The following is a 16,277-nucleotide window of genomic DNA, read 5'->3' as shown; positions in this document are numbered from 1 at the left end:
CTGGAAGATGTTTTATTAGAAAGTCTTTCAGAGGCAATCACACCTATTGACTCAAGAAGGGGTTTTTTTGTTTTTCATTGAAGTATAGTTGATTTTACAATGTTGTGTTAGTTTCAGATGTACAGCACAGTGATTCAGTTATATATTCTTTTTCAGATTCTTTCCCCCTATAGGTTATTACAAAATATTGTATAGTTCCCTGTGCTGTACAGTAGGTCCTTGTTGTTTATTTTAAACGTAGTAGTGTGTACATGTTAATCCCGAACTCCTAATTTATCCCTCCCTTCCCTCATCTTTCTCCTTTGGTGACCGTAAGTTTGTTTTCTATGTCTCAGGGTTTATTTGTTCTGTAAATAAGTTCATCTGTATCATTTTTTTTTTTTTTAGATTCCACATATAAGCAATATCATATGATTTGTCTTTGACTTACTTAGAATGATAATCTCTAGGTCCATCCATGTTGCTGCAAATGGCATTATTTCATTCTTCTTTGATGGCTGGGTAATATGCCATTTGTGTGTGTGTGTGTGTATGTGTGTATGTATATATATACACATCTTCTTTATCCATTCCTCTGTTGATGGACACTTAGGTTGCTTCTGTGTGTTGGCTGTTGTAAATAGTGCTGCTATGAGCACTGGGGTGCAAAGCTACCTGAGAGGATGATTCTGTTGGGCTTTGCCACAATTGACATTGCGTCTTAGGAGGATTATTTTCTTTCGTAGGGGTGTATGGATGTCTCTTGCGTGCCTGTATCAAAAGCGAGGTTAAAGGCTCGTTTGGCAAAGACGGTTGAACTCCAGTTTGCAAGTTGACCCTGTGCTCAGAGCTGAGAATGGAAAGATGGTTACAGGTGTACCTCTGCCCTTGGAGTCCACAATCTAGTTAGGGAAATAGGATCTTTGTTTTTTTTTTTTTTATCCCCACCTTTTCCCAGAAAGGATTTAAGGCCAGATGTGTGTACAGGCCTTTTGTTATTCAAACACTGTACAGATACTGTGAAATGTCAAGTGTTGATATAAAACCAAGTTAGTCACCTGAGCTTTGGGACTCTGAGCCAGGGTTCAATGGCGTAGGCCTCGTGATGGGTAATCTCAGCCACAGTCCTTTGGCCAAGAATGCAGATTTCACCCTGTACCATTTGGTTCTGCCTAAGGTGCCCACCCTGTTGGGCCGGTGAGAGGTTGGGACTGAATGGCTCCCAAGGCCCTTTCTATCACTTCAGATGTTTTATGAGCCTATGCTCTTAGGGCTGGGGGTGGTTATCACAATGGCAGACACCCACCCACGAGTTAGATGATACTGAGTTGAAAGCCTGAGTTAGATGATACTGAGTTGAAAGCCTTTTAATCGGATACTTGGAATTCCTGAGACATCTGCCTGATTTAGGTTTTTTTTTTTTATCAACTTTATTGCATTTTGTCAAGCATTCACTGTTCTGCTTTGTGACCAGGTAGAGGGATGTTGGTGTGTTGCTCATTACTGCTGTATCTCAGGCCAGAGGCCTCACGTCATCAGGCTGTCACCTGAACTGTCTGTCCTGGTAGGATCTACAGACGGGTCAAAAAAAGAGGGAGGCAAAGGCAGGACAGAGCTTAAGAGCACAGGCTATGGAGCCTGCAAAGTGCTGAGTTAGAATCCTGGCTTGGCCATTTCCTTGCTGGAAGACTTAGCAGTCATGTAACCTCTCTAAACCTCAGTTTCCACTCCATAAAACTGATGATTTTAACACCTGGATCCTGTAGTGTTACGGTGAGGATTAAATGACATGATGCACGTAAACCATCTGTACAGTGGCAGGCACAACGGTGTACAATGGTGTTCACTTAAAAAACAAACTATCGTCACTATTATTGTTAAGACATGATTAGCCAGGGTTGAGGTAACGCGTGTTCTGGAGGAAGCAGCTGCGGTCCCTGTGCAAACCGCTGGTAAACTGTTGTGGACCATTTACAAACCTTCCTATTGTAACGGTGACTGAGGATTCTAACTGCCAAGTCGCTGAGGCTGGGGCTCTAGTAGCTCAGCCAGCACTGCCGTCTCCCTTCTAGCCTGTGACTGCGACCCCAGGGGCATCGAGACACCGCAGTGTGACCAGTCCACCGGCCAGTGTGTCTGCGTCGAGGGTGTGGAGGGTCCACGCTGTGACAAGTGCACTCGGGGGTACTCGGGCGTCTTCCCCGACTGCATGCCCTGCCACCAGTGCTTTGCTCTTTGGGATGTGATCATCGCTGAGTTGACCAACAGGACCCAGAAGTTCCTGGAGAAAGCTAAGGCCTTGAAGATCAGTGGCGTGATTGGGCCTTACCGGGAGACTGTGGACTCGGTGGAGAAGAAAGTCAACGAGATCAGAGATGTCCTGGCCCAGAGCCCAGCTGCCGAGCCGCTGAAGAACATCGGGAACCTCTTTGAGGAAGCAGAGTAAGTAGCTGATGAACCAGAGTAACAGCTCACGATGGTGTTTCCACTTGATGAATCCACAGTGTGGCCCTTCCACCAGGAGGCGTGGTTAGTGCTGTGAGTGAAAACAGGTAACTGGGCCATTCGTTTTCCAGCAGTAGCTGCTCTGGGCATGGGGGTGAGTGGACGCTGGCTCATTGTTGGGGACCAGAGTTGCAGAGACTGCAGTGCAAAATGTGTGAACGTTATATTCAGCACTCTTCTCTGCAAACGGTACTCTCGGGCAGTAGAATGGCCAGGATGCTGGATTCAGAGACAAAGGATCCATAACAGAGTCACAGCTGGGTTACTTGCTAGGCTTGTGAACTTGAATGACTCGCTCATTTCTAAGCCTCTCTCTTCTCTCCTGCGGGGGAGGGGAGGATAGTATTTACCTTTCCCTGACGGAGTAACAAAAGGATTGATCTATGAAATGGTAAGGTAATTACAGAAAACAGTATGAATTGTTATTATATGTTTTGCTACTACCAGGGAAAGTCCATTACCACAAATAAGACTCCTATTTCTAGGTTATTTCCACTGCTCAGCTGTTGGTCCACTAGAGCAGTGCTTCATCTAATTATAACAAATTCTCTGTGATGAAAATTCCTCTTCTTAGCCCTTCTCTGGGTAATCATCTAATTGGAGAGCGTGTATTTTGCCAGTGGAAGCAGAGAGAATTGAGCAAAGTGATGCTGAACTTTCTCCCATTTTTTTCTCTCATTTTTTTTCTCCCAGCCAGTCAGTCATCTTTCCTGCTCTCAAACATTCCAACTCCCTTTGCCAAAAAGGATCACCGCCCCCCCCCACCCAAAACAGAATAAGGTCTAAGCTAAAGGACAAAACAGGAAAGGGTATGAAGCATTTGTGTTTCCCCAAATGCTATGGGTTTTTATTGTAGACTCACCATTTGGCATGAGCACGGGGGTTGTTTCATGGCTAAGTCCTATACATTAAGGCGATATTATATCATGACAGAACTACGGTAACATTTTTGTGTGATGGCCTTTTCATCTCAGTGCTGTGTATGAGAAGCAGGAAGCTGACCGCTGACATTAGCCTCAAGTACCTTGTAGGAGGTCCTTCCTAGACCTTCTAGATTTAAAGTAACTAGTCCCTTGATTTCAAGCCTCAGATCTCACGGCCAAGATCATGCGGTTGACCAGGGTGTTAGGCGATGTCTGATGCGGGGCCATAATGCACTTAGTGAGAAATTTAACCTCATTAAAAAGACCGTGGTACAGCTCAGCCTTCTTGCATGTAGCGATAACGAGCTGTGGAAGGCCCTGGTCTGAGTGCAAGCCCATTTAGGAAATGATTTCTTTGGCCTGGGTGTCATGCACCTTAAGGGAAAACAAGAAAATCTGGTATCCATCAAGAGCCTGCCAGAAGAGCGACTACACTCCTCAGACAGCCCTGGTCCTACCGTCACTCTTCACCTAATCAGACAGATTGTAATCACCTCGGGAACACCAATTTCATCAATCTTTTTTCAACACAGTATCCAAGGACGCATGGTCTAGGATCCAAAGGGGCATTATTTACAAATATACAATGTGAGATTTGACTTTGTAAAATTATAACATTGTACGAGACCTGAGGAGAAATGAAAGCCTTCTGTGAATCAACCGATTAATAAAAGCAAAGCACTGAAAGAAAAGAAACTAGCCTCAGGAAAACAGCCATCAGGTTTACAAAATGTAATTTAACCCGAAATCCTTTTAAGCACTTTTTCTTTGAGTTGGGTCATGGTATTCTCTCAGCCTTAAACATCATTTTTCGATTGGCCCCCAACCTTTCAGCATCTCTGCATTTTCCCAGTTTTTTGTACGATTGTATTCCTGAGAAGACAATAATACTCAGTTAGGTGATACCCAGGGGTAAGGTCTTCTCAAATATTCCTTTCTTTGAGATACATACACACATGCACACTGTATATACGAGTAATTTACAAATAGATGCCTAAAGTACAGCTTTGGAGACAGGAAGATACAGAACAAAATGCAGTTGGGTTTAGATTCCAAATGAAATATTGTGAAAGCTAAATGGTTATCATATTCCATTCTTACTGGTAATACCTTCTTTCTCAGGAAAAACAAAAGGGTTGCTTTGTTGGTGGAAGGAGGAGGCTCCTTTGATGGGACGTGGCTTGAAGGGGGTCGGGTATGAAAAGCTCCTTTGGGTTGCTCCCACTGTCTTCCTGGTGGCGGTGGGGCTTGCTTTCTGAATGTCCCATCTTGAAGGAGATCCCTGAGGTTCACATGAGAGCATTTTTGGCGGGTGGCTGGGAGGCATAATTGTACACTGGAGTCACATCTTTCGAGTTGGTGGGATTGTATGGGCTTGAAGCTGCTTATGTACAGAGCTGGTACTCCATGCTCTGGATCTGTGCTCATGTTACATCAGACATTCGGAATCCCTCCTGTAGTCCATCCGCCACAACACAGCTGAGTGGTGCTGCTGTGTTTTTCTTCAAAGTCTTGAAGAAAGAAAAATTATTAGATTTAACATAGTCTCTTAATGATAAGAATAAAACCAGTACTTAAAGATAAATTATTACAGACTACTGAATCGGTCTGAAATTACAGGGTAATGGATAAAGTATTAGTAGAAAACGTAAAATTGAGACTTCAAGTTTTCCCTTTGGTTTATTTTCCTTAAGTAAATTTGCCCTCCTCTTTACAGGAAACTAACCAAAGATGTTACAGAAAAGATGGCTCAGGTGGAAGTAAATTTATCTGACACAGCTACGCAAAACAACAGCACGGCCAGAGAACTAGATGCTCTACAGACAGAAGCAGAAAGCCTGGATAACACAGTGAAAGAGCTTGCTGAACAACTGGAATTTATCAAAAATTCAGATGTTCGGGGTGAGCATTTTTTTGTGCAAATACTTAATCCTGGGCAATGGATTTTACCACCTGTCTAACCTTTTATTTTTTTTATTTTTATTTTTTTTAAAACATCTTTATTGAAGTATAATTGCTTTACAATGGTGTGTTAGTTTCTGCTTTGTAACAAAGTGAATCAGTTATACATATACATATGTTCCCATATCTCTTCTCTCTTGCATCTCCCTTCTAACCTTTTAATAGAGCACTTTCAGAAGAAAATTAAGTGCTTTGTAGTCATTTTAAAGCTTTTTCTCATTGAGACTCTGGCACAAATGAGGATTGAAGTCCCCATTTTACAAACATGGGACGCGGGGCACAGAAGGGGTTGCGTGGAGCGAGCAGTGGTTGTTGCATTAGAATGGCATGTGTTTTCTGATTTTTTAATTTTTTTTCCAGTTAGTGGTTTACCCCCTTGGCTTCTCTTAGAAACGGGCTCTTGTAAAAAGTTAAGAAATTAAGTTGATACTTCTGCACATCATTTTATATTCAAGAATGTTACTTGGTCAGGAAATCACATTTACAAATCGTTTATTGGTATCGTAGGCCATATTATGGGACCTTCCCTCCCCACAACAAAAGAAAGTTAAAAATGTGTCACATCACCCTATCCATCCTGCTTTATGCATGATTGCTTATTTTTTTGGCTAGATCCTTAAAGCCAAAACACGTCAGGCTGTTTTATGTATATAATATTCGCCATTTGAGTGGATCTAAATAGTTAAATGACTGAGAAAAGGGAAAAATCATCTGGACATGTAATCTACAGGCTGCCTGACACCAGCTATTTAGAAAGAACTGGACGCTTGCCTGTGTGTAGGAACAACATCTGCATGATTGACTTAATTTTCTAATCCAGATGTTTGGCGTCCTCCAGAGCCAGAGTTAGGTGCTAATGGGACAAAGTGTATTCATTGATCATGAGAGGAAAGTTGTATTTCTTCATAAAGATTTTATTCCTTGAATTTTAAAACAAAACCATATGGTCAGTTTAGACGGGAAATACAGCCATTGCTTGATGGGGAGATCGAGTACAAGGGGATTAACTATGGGCAATTTCATTTCATGCCCTAGGCGCCTTGGACAGCATCACCAAGTATTTCCAGATGTCTCTCGAGGCAGAGGAGCGCGTGAACGCTTCCACCACAGATTCCAGGGGCGCTGTGGAGCAGTCGGCCCGCACTCGGGACAGAGTGGAAGGCTTGATGTTGGAGCAAGAGTCCCAGTTCAGGGAAAAACAGGAGGAGCAGGCACGCCTTCTGGATGAACTGGCAGGCAAACTACAAAGTCTCGACCTTTCAGCTGCTGCCGAAATGGTAAGGTTTGAGGGTTTGGCCTCAAGGCTGCCATGCTACAGGATAAAAAACACCCTGCTTTGTCTTTAACATTGTCCACTTTGCAAATGAGTCAGCAGGAGGGAAACTCCCGGGCTCAGTCTCTGGCCCACAGTCTGGGGTATCCGTGACCGAGCCAGATTAAACACAACAGTGTGTGGGTTTCCAACCTTCCTCTCTCCTAGAGGTTTCTCTGGTACAACCAAGAATCAGGACTACTATCCCAAGGCTGCTGAATTGAGTCACTGCCTTCTTATCTAAACTGGATCCTTTTTATACTGTGGACATTTTTTTACTTTGTTTTGATTTGAAGTGCAAACTCCATCTCAGTGGAGCAATTGAGAATCATTCTGGGAGAGACTTCTTAAAAAAACTAAAGGGCGCTAAAGAATGTTTTTTCATGGGTGGGTGGGTGTTAGTTAAAATGCTCCTTTGTCCCAGTAACTTTACCTAGTGAAGACCAGCCTAGGAAGTGGATTCATTTCCCAGAAGCTTTTAAAAAGTAACTCTGAAGCCAAATGAAATTGAGTAGTGAGTTCAATGAAAATCAGGCAGAAAGCCAAAAAAAGCCAAACTAAGCCTGTTTCTTCCTCTTGCTCCCTTATTGTTTTTCATGGAAGAATACCTATCTGAGAGACTTTGGAGGATGTTTTTATATACTGTACCTTTATTTTATAAGGCTTCTGCTCTCTTAGCTTAGAACAGAGGGTCAGTACAAGGGGGAAGGTGGGTTCCTAGGAAGCTGTGAGTTCAGGCTTCACTACAATTTTGTCTTAGTAACAGTCCCCTGCCCTCTCGGCCTTCCCCCCGCCCCCTGCCCGCCTTCTCCAAAATAGACAAAAACACACTGTGCTTTATAATTAATGCCTACAAGGTTATATTTTCATTATCTTAGGAAACTTGATGGCATCTAATGGAAATAAGGAGTTAGGAGATCTCCTGTCACCATTTCTTTAATAGAGAAAGAGGCCCTAGATCAACGTGTAATCGCACCTGAGACAAAGCCATGACACGCAAGTGTGAAATGCCAAATCTGGCTTCCTTCCTTTCGGTATATTGGCTCCTTCCTTATAAATTCTAATTAAAAACTAGTCATCACAAACAAAATCTCTCCAAACTAAAATGAAAAGCAGATAAGCATGCTAAAGGATGTTTGCTCTGCAGCAGAGGGTGTCTTGGGAGCGGGTGGCTGCAGCGGGTACCTCTGGCCACGGGAGTGGGAGCCCTGCCCTGGGCCTGCTTTCCGTCAGGGGCGTGGCCTAGGAACTGCCTACGCCCCTTCCGTCTCCCACTCTGTGCGTGTGTTAATGATCCTGTGAGAGTTCCCTTTATAGAGTCTATACCACCACTTATCCTGTAGAAAGATTTTTGCTCCTTTGTGTTTTTCAAGTACCTTTGGTTGTCTTTGTGTATATTTAGTTAGACCCATGCTGGGTTTTTTTTAAGCCTGCCAGGCTGCTGAAATAAAACAGATCTTATAGTGTGCTGTCAGATAGTTTTTAGAAAGCATCCCTAAGGTCTTAACGCACCTCTTCTTGATTAAGGCTCATGTTCTTGTACAGCGTGTGGAATAAACGTTATTTTCTGAAGCTTTTTATGTGCTGTAAACCAGACACATTATTTTGAGATATAATGGGATTATAATTATTACAAAACTATTAGGTTAAACAGTTGACTGTATTTATTCAAAAACTACTTTTCTACTTATTAAAAGGAGTACTTGTTTGGGAATATCCTGTTAACTGTTTTTCACTGTAGTATAGCTTTTGCCTCTTTTCAACATGACCATTTTCCACAAAAGGATAGCTCTGCATGTAATTTTTCTTCCTGCTCAGCCTTTTCCATCACATAGCAATCTTGTAATTTATCAATTTGCTGTGTATATTCTACAACCAAGCCGTGGTCTTTGGAAGTTTCTGGTAGATAAGAAAGGAGGAGTCTGGCAGGGCCGTTGGGAGGTTATTTGGAAAAGTTATACCCGTACCTTTGTCTTCTCTCTTCCTCTCCCATGTGGAATGTTCCCCCACTTCCCCTGCTCAAATCCCACTAGCCAACACTCCTTCCCAAACTACAATACTCAGTGGTCTCTGCTTTGCCTGCTTTCCTTCGTACTTGCAGCATCTGACCTATTCTTGGCTGTTTTACCTAGAATGATCCTGTCCTCCTTACTAGATGGGAAATTACTAAAAGGCCCGATAATGGGCCTTTTATATCACCCTTTTCACCAAAACAGTTAACATGGTGCTAGGTCTAAAGAAGGTTCTCAATACTTTTTTTTTGGTAAACCCTACCAGTTAGGAGAAAGGGGACGGGACACATTCTTTGACTTTCATATTGGCCGACTTCAGCTTGATGGAGCAGATAACATTTGCACCCTGCACAGAACCCATATGGCATTCCAGTTCATTAGGATAGAAGGTATTGATGCAGGGCTGTAAATCATTGTTTCCTTGGAAATAAGCAGGTTAGCTCACCCCTGAGCTCTCTGCTCTGCTCTATCCTGAACACTGTTTTCAAGCACCCTCGCTGAGGACCACCTACACGCTCTCTGGGGCCACCCAGGCCCTGCACAGCTGTTGGCTGCAGCGGCCTCACTCTGCACCCTGTACTTGTTCCTTGGCTCGCTGCAGACGTGTGGAACACCTCCAGGAGCCTCCTGTTCCGAGACCGAATGTGGCGGCCCAAACTGCAGAACCGACGAAGGACAGAAGCAGTGTGGGGGGCCTGGCTGTGGCGGGCTGGTTGCTGCCGCACGCGGCGCCTGGCAGAAAGCCATGGACTTCGACCGAGATGTCCTGAGTGCCCTGGCTGAGGCGGGACGGCTCTCCAAGATGGTAATTCAGCGGAGGGGCTGTTTTGTTTGCTTTCCGTTATGGACTGGAGGATCTGAATGGGACAAATCAATTCCAAGTGCTGACTAAAACGAAAAGGCCTAAGTTTCTGTGAGGTCAGGGAAAGAGAGGAGGAGGTTTTATTCACAGATGGTTTAAGAATCTGCTTGTTTCTCACAATAATTTGAAATAACCATGTTACTAACTATGGGTCCAGGGTTATGAATACCTCCAGCTGTTATTTCAATTGAGCCTTTATTCTTCGGAAGTGACATGAAGTATTAACTTCATGTTAACTGAAGTATGTAGGTTGGTACCTGAGAAAGAGACTAAAGAACATCTTATACACCACCAAATGTTTTGGAGGAATTAAAAACAACTAGAAAAAAATTTTATATGCTAGCCCTAGCTAGGTAAGACTGTTGTATAGGAATGGGTATAGTGAATACTTTGTCTATACAAGAATATAATATGGTTGAATGGGAGATGTTTGTTTCTAAAAGCCGTGACTCCAAATACGTAAGTTTTTTGACGTCATTTTCTGGACCATTTATAATATTCTCGTCTGTTTTAGAAAGAGTGACACTGTTCCATGGGTATTTTATACCCCATACATAGGTCTCTGAAGCAAAACTGAGGGCAGATGAGGCAAAGCAGAATGCTCAAGACGTCCTGTTGAAAACCAACGCTACCAAAGAAAAAGTGGACAGGAGCAATGAGGATCTGAGAAGTCTCATCAAGCAAATCAGGAACTTTCTGACCCGTAAGGAGCTTTTTCATTTTACTTTTAGACATTTCTTCCTGTCTTGCAATATACAACAATTTTTTAAGAGTGTTTGAGAGGCCATAATTCAAATCTGCACTGTAGATAAAATCAAATTCTTGCAGGGAATAAATACTTCCAAATTTTTAAATGTATCTGTATGTAAATAACCTCTAATTTATGCTGATATAGACACACCTGATGTGATACCCAAGTAACAAATCAAGAAGTCAAACATACACTATGAGAACTGAATTTGGAATTCATGTTACAGATTACATATAGTGTCATTAGAACCTTAATTCGAAGTAGAGCTTTTTTGGCATTGTCCCCAAAGCTTTGTAATCCTATTATTTATAGGATGTTATACTTATAGTTAGTTACATAGCTCTATAACTTAAGTGTTCTGTACAGAAATAGAAAATCTGTGGGATTTGTGGTCCAGCTCATAAATGTTGCAGGTCACAGTTTGAGTGTTACCAGTCAGGATAGTTTTGGCTGCAAGTTAAAGAAAACTCTCAACTGAAATGGACTTAATCAAAAAACGGATGTATATTATAACACATAGTAAGTTCAGTAGTAGAATAGCTCCATCGTTCTAGGATCCAGGCACTTCTCATTTTTCTGTACTGTCATTTTAAGCATATCAGCTTTGCTCTCAGGCTAGGTCCTCCCGGTTACAAGGTGGCTGCCAAAGTTCCAAACTTCACATAAAGACACAATAATAGCTAACGGAAGAAGAGACCACCTATTCCTTTGTTGTTTCATTTTTAAAGGGAGGAAATCTTTCCCAGAAGCCTTTGAGAAGTCATTTCCATAAAGCTCATTGGCCAGAAATGAGTCCCATCCCCATGTATAGATGTCCCTGACAAATGGAAAGGGATTACTGTAATTGGCAGGCTAATCAGTATTTAACTCTGAGTTGATAAGCTCACCTTACCTTAGAGGTTGGTACCTGAGTGAAATCAGTATGCTGTTAGCAAGGAAAAAGGGAGAATGGCTAATTAAGGCGCCAACAGTATTTGCTAAGGATATCTTATGGAATATTCTGTGGAAACCATCATTCAATCATATATTATCCTGTGCTTAAACCCTTAGGGCTCCATTTTTATGTTCTTGCACAGTTTAAAAGAAAAAAAAAAAGCCTAAATATCAATGACATATTTATAGTTTAAACTCTGGTAATTTTTTTGACCTCTTTTCACATTTGACATTTGAAACTCCATGGCTTCTTTGATAAGGCAACTATCCTGATTCTCTTGTTTCTGACTGGATTTTCTCCCTTTCTGTAGTTTCCTGAATCCAGATAATTTATTAGGAATTTCAACACTTACATCTGCATTTACAGTAGTTTCCTACCTAATCTTTCAACCTCAACTGAAAGTTTTCATTGCCTTTTAGAATCAAGACCCAGCTTTTTTAACCTGGCCTGTATCGTTTTCTATAATCTGAACCATTCGCTTCACTCAACTTTCACAAAACTTGCTCTGCCCATCCTGCCTCTCCAGCCAGAGATGTTCTTTCTTCTGTCAAATCCTGTTATCCTTCAAAACCTGATCCGTTCCTCACCCTCCACAGTTTTACCCGACAACCCCAGCCTACAACCAACTCCAGTAGTACGCACTGTCTGCAGTACTGTTCCTGTGTGTAGGTCTCATCTCCCCAACTTAGATTAAAAACTCTTAAATAGGAAGTACCTTTGTCTTGGTGTAACCCCACCATGCTGATCACATAGCAGATGACCAATAAGTGGTTGAATGAGTGAACCATCTATGATTTTCACCTCTTCACGGGAACATCTTTGCTTTTAACAGAGGATAGTGCTGACCTGGACAGCATTGAAGCAGTTGCTAACGAAGTACTGAAAATGGAAATGCCCAGCACCCCACAGCAGTTACAGAACTTGACAGAAGATATTCGTGAACGAGTTGAAAGCCTTTCTCAAGTAGAGGTTATTCTACAGCAGAGTGCTGCCGACATTGCCAGAGCTGAGATGCTGTTAGAAGAAGCTCAAAGAGCCAGGTATCTGAAGACAGTATTATGGCATTTAGGGGGGACTTTGTGTATCTAGCATTGAGTAAAGTATTTCTCCATGTGAGTCTCTCGGGGTCATTTCAGGAAGGCTTTTCTTTAAAAGAAATGCTCTCTTCTGAGAGGAAGTACTTTTTTCATGTTCACATATAATATACTGTCTCATTCTTTTACTCAGCAAAAGTGCAACAGATGTTAAAGTCACTGCAGACATGGTAAAGGAAGCTCTGGAAGAAGCAGAAAAGGCCCAGATTGCAGCAGAGAAGGCAATTAAACAAGCAGATGAAGACATCCAAGGAACCCAGAACCTGCTAACTTCGGTAAGAGACTGCAATCATTATTACCTGTGGGAGAAAACACACGCGCATATACTCTTATCAGAAAAGAAGCGCATTTGACAGTTATCTATGAAAAGTCTTACAATTGAACATTAAAGGAGTCCTTTCAGTAAATCTAAACTACTCCCATAGCACAAGGTGCTAAAAGTGTCATTTTCAAGGAAGAAAAAGGATTCTAAAGACAAACATTAAACCCCCTTTCATTTTCATCCCCACAGAAAGCCTAAGAAAGATAAAAAGAGTTTCCTGTTCCTTCAAGGAATCACACAGATTCTATTTAGTATGAAGCAGACTCTTACTTAATATCCAGTTTTAGAACATCTCTGGCTGGAGACAGAGGACGAACAGAGCGAGGTTTTGCAGCCCAAAAGCAACTACATGTAAGACCGGTGCCTCAAGATTTATGAGGTGGTCATTAACAAAAACTTTGTGATCATTCACAAAACGTCTGCTTCTAACACCCAGTTTTAGAGGAACGTAATAGAGCTCTTACAGCTAAATGATCTGTTTTGTTCAGAATGCATGGGAAATCTATAAGCAAAATACCCTAGAGCCTACCAAATATTAAAGATACTAATAAGAACTTTTCACATGGATTTAGTGCATTATTCTAAAAACTTCTCTCTTAAAAGTAATGCACACTAATTCTGTTTTTCACTTTTCAGAAATCAGTTCTAGAGGCAAAGTATTCCTTCCAGTCTTAGGAAAGTTCATTTGTTATGAAACTGGGTAAAGAAAACTGATGACTCATTTAACCCCTCCTTCTGTTCTCAGAATACACTTTGAAGTTAGATGCTCTTATTACTTGCTGCTATCCCCCTTCTCAAGCCAATGACCCCTAATGTTTAAAACCTTGGGAAATGCCTTTTCAGCCTGCTTTCCCTACCAGTAGTTGATAAAAGCCCATCTTCCCCTATTCCATTACTCTCAGTAGAATGAAGCCGGACAGCTCCCAAGCCACTTTCTTACATTATGAGCAATTTAAGGCCCTTTCTTCAGGCTACTTGTTCAAGTTTAGAAAAATTATGTTTTCCCACCAGACTTCGTTCTAATTACTGTTTTTTCTAGGTTTTTCAAATTTGTCAGTGTGTTGTTAACATGTTAAATGAACTTTAAGTGACTTTAAAAAAATGACTGTTTTGAAAAGCAAAATGGAAACTATTAATCGAATTGTAGGTGCGGTATCTGGCTTGTTGTTGGAAGTTAATAATGGTGGGCAGAAATGTTTCAGGTTAATGGTAAGAAAAAATAGAGCCTTTACCTAAACCACACTAATGAAAGCTTGTCACAAACTATTTGCCTATTTAAAACTATAAGGGTTATCTTGTAAGAATAGTCCCTAAGAATTGTTTTCTAAGTTATCTAATGGGTGAACTCAGATCAAGAATCATTTGGTTTGAAATAGTTACAAATTCTAGCATATGCATATACTGACCCATTAGTTACATTGTTATTCAGAGTAATTCTGTGGAATAGACCCATCCTTGAAGATCATTTTTCAGAAAAATTAGGTGTTCAGTGAAACTGGTTCTTCTGTTATGGGTCAGGCTTACTTTGGCTAGCTTTAAAAACAATGGTTACTGATCAAAGTACTGATACTTTGAAATGAGAGCAAACGTGGACCCTCACTAGTTGCCCAGGTAAGATACTTTTTCCCTAAATAATTTTGAGCACTTACAGCTTCCAGTTGTAACATTCCCAGACCTATGCCATCTCACAATCCTATAGTAACTTTTCAGAGTTTTAACATTCCTGATTTCCATGTCGTTTCTGAAATACTGTAACCTCTGCTACTAGAGTTTAACATTTACAGTTGATAGAAAAAAACTAAAATTGACTGGTAGTTATAATTTTTCCACCCATAATACTTCAGAAATTTGTGTGGCTATCCCTCTACTCACATCTGCTGCTTTGTGAACACTGTTTAGCTAAACTCTGCAGGTGTTCTTAAAGTGCTTTCTCAATACATCAAGCTGTCTGGAGGTGGTTCAGTAAGGAAAAATTTTACAAAAATTTCAGCCTAGACCAGCAGAAGTACTGAAAGAATGAAGTTAATATATGAGATGTAGCAGAGACTATTTTAAACCTGGGCACTTTATATAAGCTTTCTTGAAATTTCTTTTGTTCTAGAGCAATGTCATAGCTTTTTAAATCTTCCTCTACACTGTAGTCATAGCACTTGCTACCACTTCTTGAATTAATGGCTTGCTGAATGATGACGCTTTTAGATCGAGTCTGAAACAGCAGCTTCTGAGGAAACCTTGTTCAATGCCTCCCAGCGCCTCAGCGAGCTAGAGAGAAACGTGGAAGAACTTAAGCGGAAAGCTGCCCAGAACTCTGGGGAGGCAGAATATATTGAAAAAGTAGTATATACTGTGAAACAAAGTGCAGAAGATGTTAAGAAGGTAAGTAAATCTTTGTAACTTCACAGCTATGTGGATAAAAGAGCAACTAGTCTCCTCCATGCCTTCCTTGGAATTAATAAGGGACATGGACCTCAACATGGTTATTCATGAGAAACATCCCAAGTGACCTGTTTTGAAATAGCAGTCTTCAGAGACACAGATGGAAAAGAACGGGAGTGGATATAAAAGTATCCATACATGTGATGTAGGCCCTCAAATCCAAACTTGGATAAGGGTTTAGAAAAATGAAATTAACTTAGGGCTGAAGGCTTAAAACAAGCATTAGTGAGCTTGTATTTATTTCAATTAGGAAGACCTTTATGGCAAACAGTAAATTACCTGGCCATTTGAGAAATCTTTCAAAGCAGGCTAGAAAATGCTTAAAGAATTCGTAACAGACAACAGCTAGTAGGGAACCCTTATCTCACCTCTTCTGTGCTCATCTGGAATTAACCACCTCTTGCTTCTCACTGGAGGGTACGATATTTTGTAGAGAGAAGTCTCAAGCCCAAATTTCTCACTACAAGCCAAGTAATCCTTGAGACACATTTAATTGCTAAATTTCTGTGAGCAAATATTTAAAGAAACCTTTTTAAACTTTTCAGAGGAGTGTTGAAACTTTTAAATGAATAGTAGGGTGCTATAAACTGACATGAAGTCAAGATTTTTCCTAGAAGCAACTGTAGCTTTTAGGCATTACATACAGGTGACTTCCCTACACCTATGGTTTGGGGAAGAGAACAATAAGTAAAGTTTACTGCCACATGTGTCTTTTTTCATTGTGGTCTAGTTTCCTACAGGTCTGAGAGCATAAATCTCCCAAGTAGTCTTCTTACAGAATACTTTGCATCAATATTAAATTTCATTAGAAATAAGAAAACCCCTTGACATGAAATTCCTATATCAACAGAATTACAACCATCTTTCCAACCCCACATTAACCCCACTTGTGATACAATCTTGCCCTTCCTTTTGTTAAATCTGCCTTTTCCCTCTCATTTCCTGATAGCAAGTCTCTATCAACTCTAAATTAGTCACAATCAAGATGGTCTTACCATTTTTTCAAAATTAGCTTTTTTTGATCTCTAAATATTTGGATCTTGGCAAACCTACCTCTGAGAAACCCTAATTCTCAAACTCTCCCGCCATGTATTCTCCTACATCTCCATAGAAAAGTACTAATCCCCAAAGACCTACCCACAACTCCAACGTGTCTTTAAGGTCTTTTCATTTTAAAAAATCATG

General features: G+C 41.1%; 2 protein-coding genes across 2 annotated transcripts in view; one reads left to right on the top strand and one right to left on the bottom strand.

The window, feature by feature from the left end:
* LAMB1 (laminin subunit beta 1) overlaps nt 1-15,065 on the top strand; it is a 72,461-nt gene extending 57,396 nt beyond the window's left edge. The window contains exons 25-32 of the mRNA XM_057550345.1: nt 2,052-2,421; nt 5,125-5,309; nt 6,405-6,646; nt 9,295-9,498; nt 10,114-10,258; nt 12,073-12,280; nt 12,468-12,609; nt 14,856-15,065. Of these exons, the coding sequence (XP_057406328.1) occupies nt 2,052-2,421; nt 5,125-5,309; nt 6,405-6,646; nt 9,295-9,498; nt 10,114-10,258; nt 12,073-12,280; nt 12,468-12,609; nt 14,856-15,050 (1,691 nt within the window). The 3' untranslated portion in view covers nt 15,051-15,065. The remainder of the gene's footprint in view (nt 1-2,051; nt 2,422-5,124; nt 5,310-6,404; nt 6,647-9,294; nt 9,499-10,113; nt 10,259-12,072; nt 12,281-12,467; nt 12,610-14,855) is intronic.
* DLD (dihydrolipoamide dehydrogenase) overlaps nt 3,289-16,277 on the bottom strand; it is a 52,096-nt gene continuing 39,107 nt past the window's right edge. The window contains exon 15 of the mRNA XM_007187772.2: nt 3,289-4,918. The gene's annotated coding sequence lies outside the window, so the exon portion shown is untranslated. The remainder of the gene's footprint in view (nt 4,919-16,277) is intronic.

This window comes from Balaenoptera acutorostrata, chromosome 7 (assembly GCF_949987535.1).
Source record: "Balaenoptera acutorostrata chromosome 7, mBalAcu1.1, whole genome shotgun sequence".
In the NCBI taxonomy this organism is placed as follows: domain Eukaryota; kingdom Metazoa; phylum Chordata; class Mammalia; order Artiodactyla; family Balaenopteridae; genus Balaenoptera; species Balaenoptera acutorostrata.
Note: the sequence above shows the minus strand (reverse complement) of the source record. Positions and strands in the feature narration are given on the sequence as shown.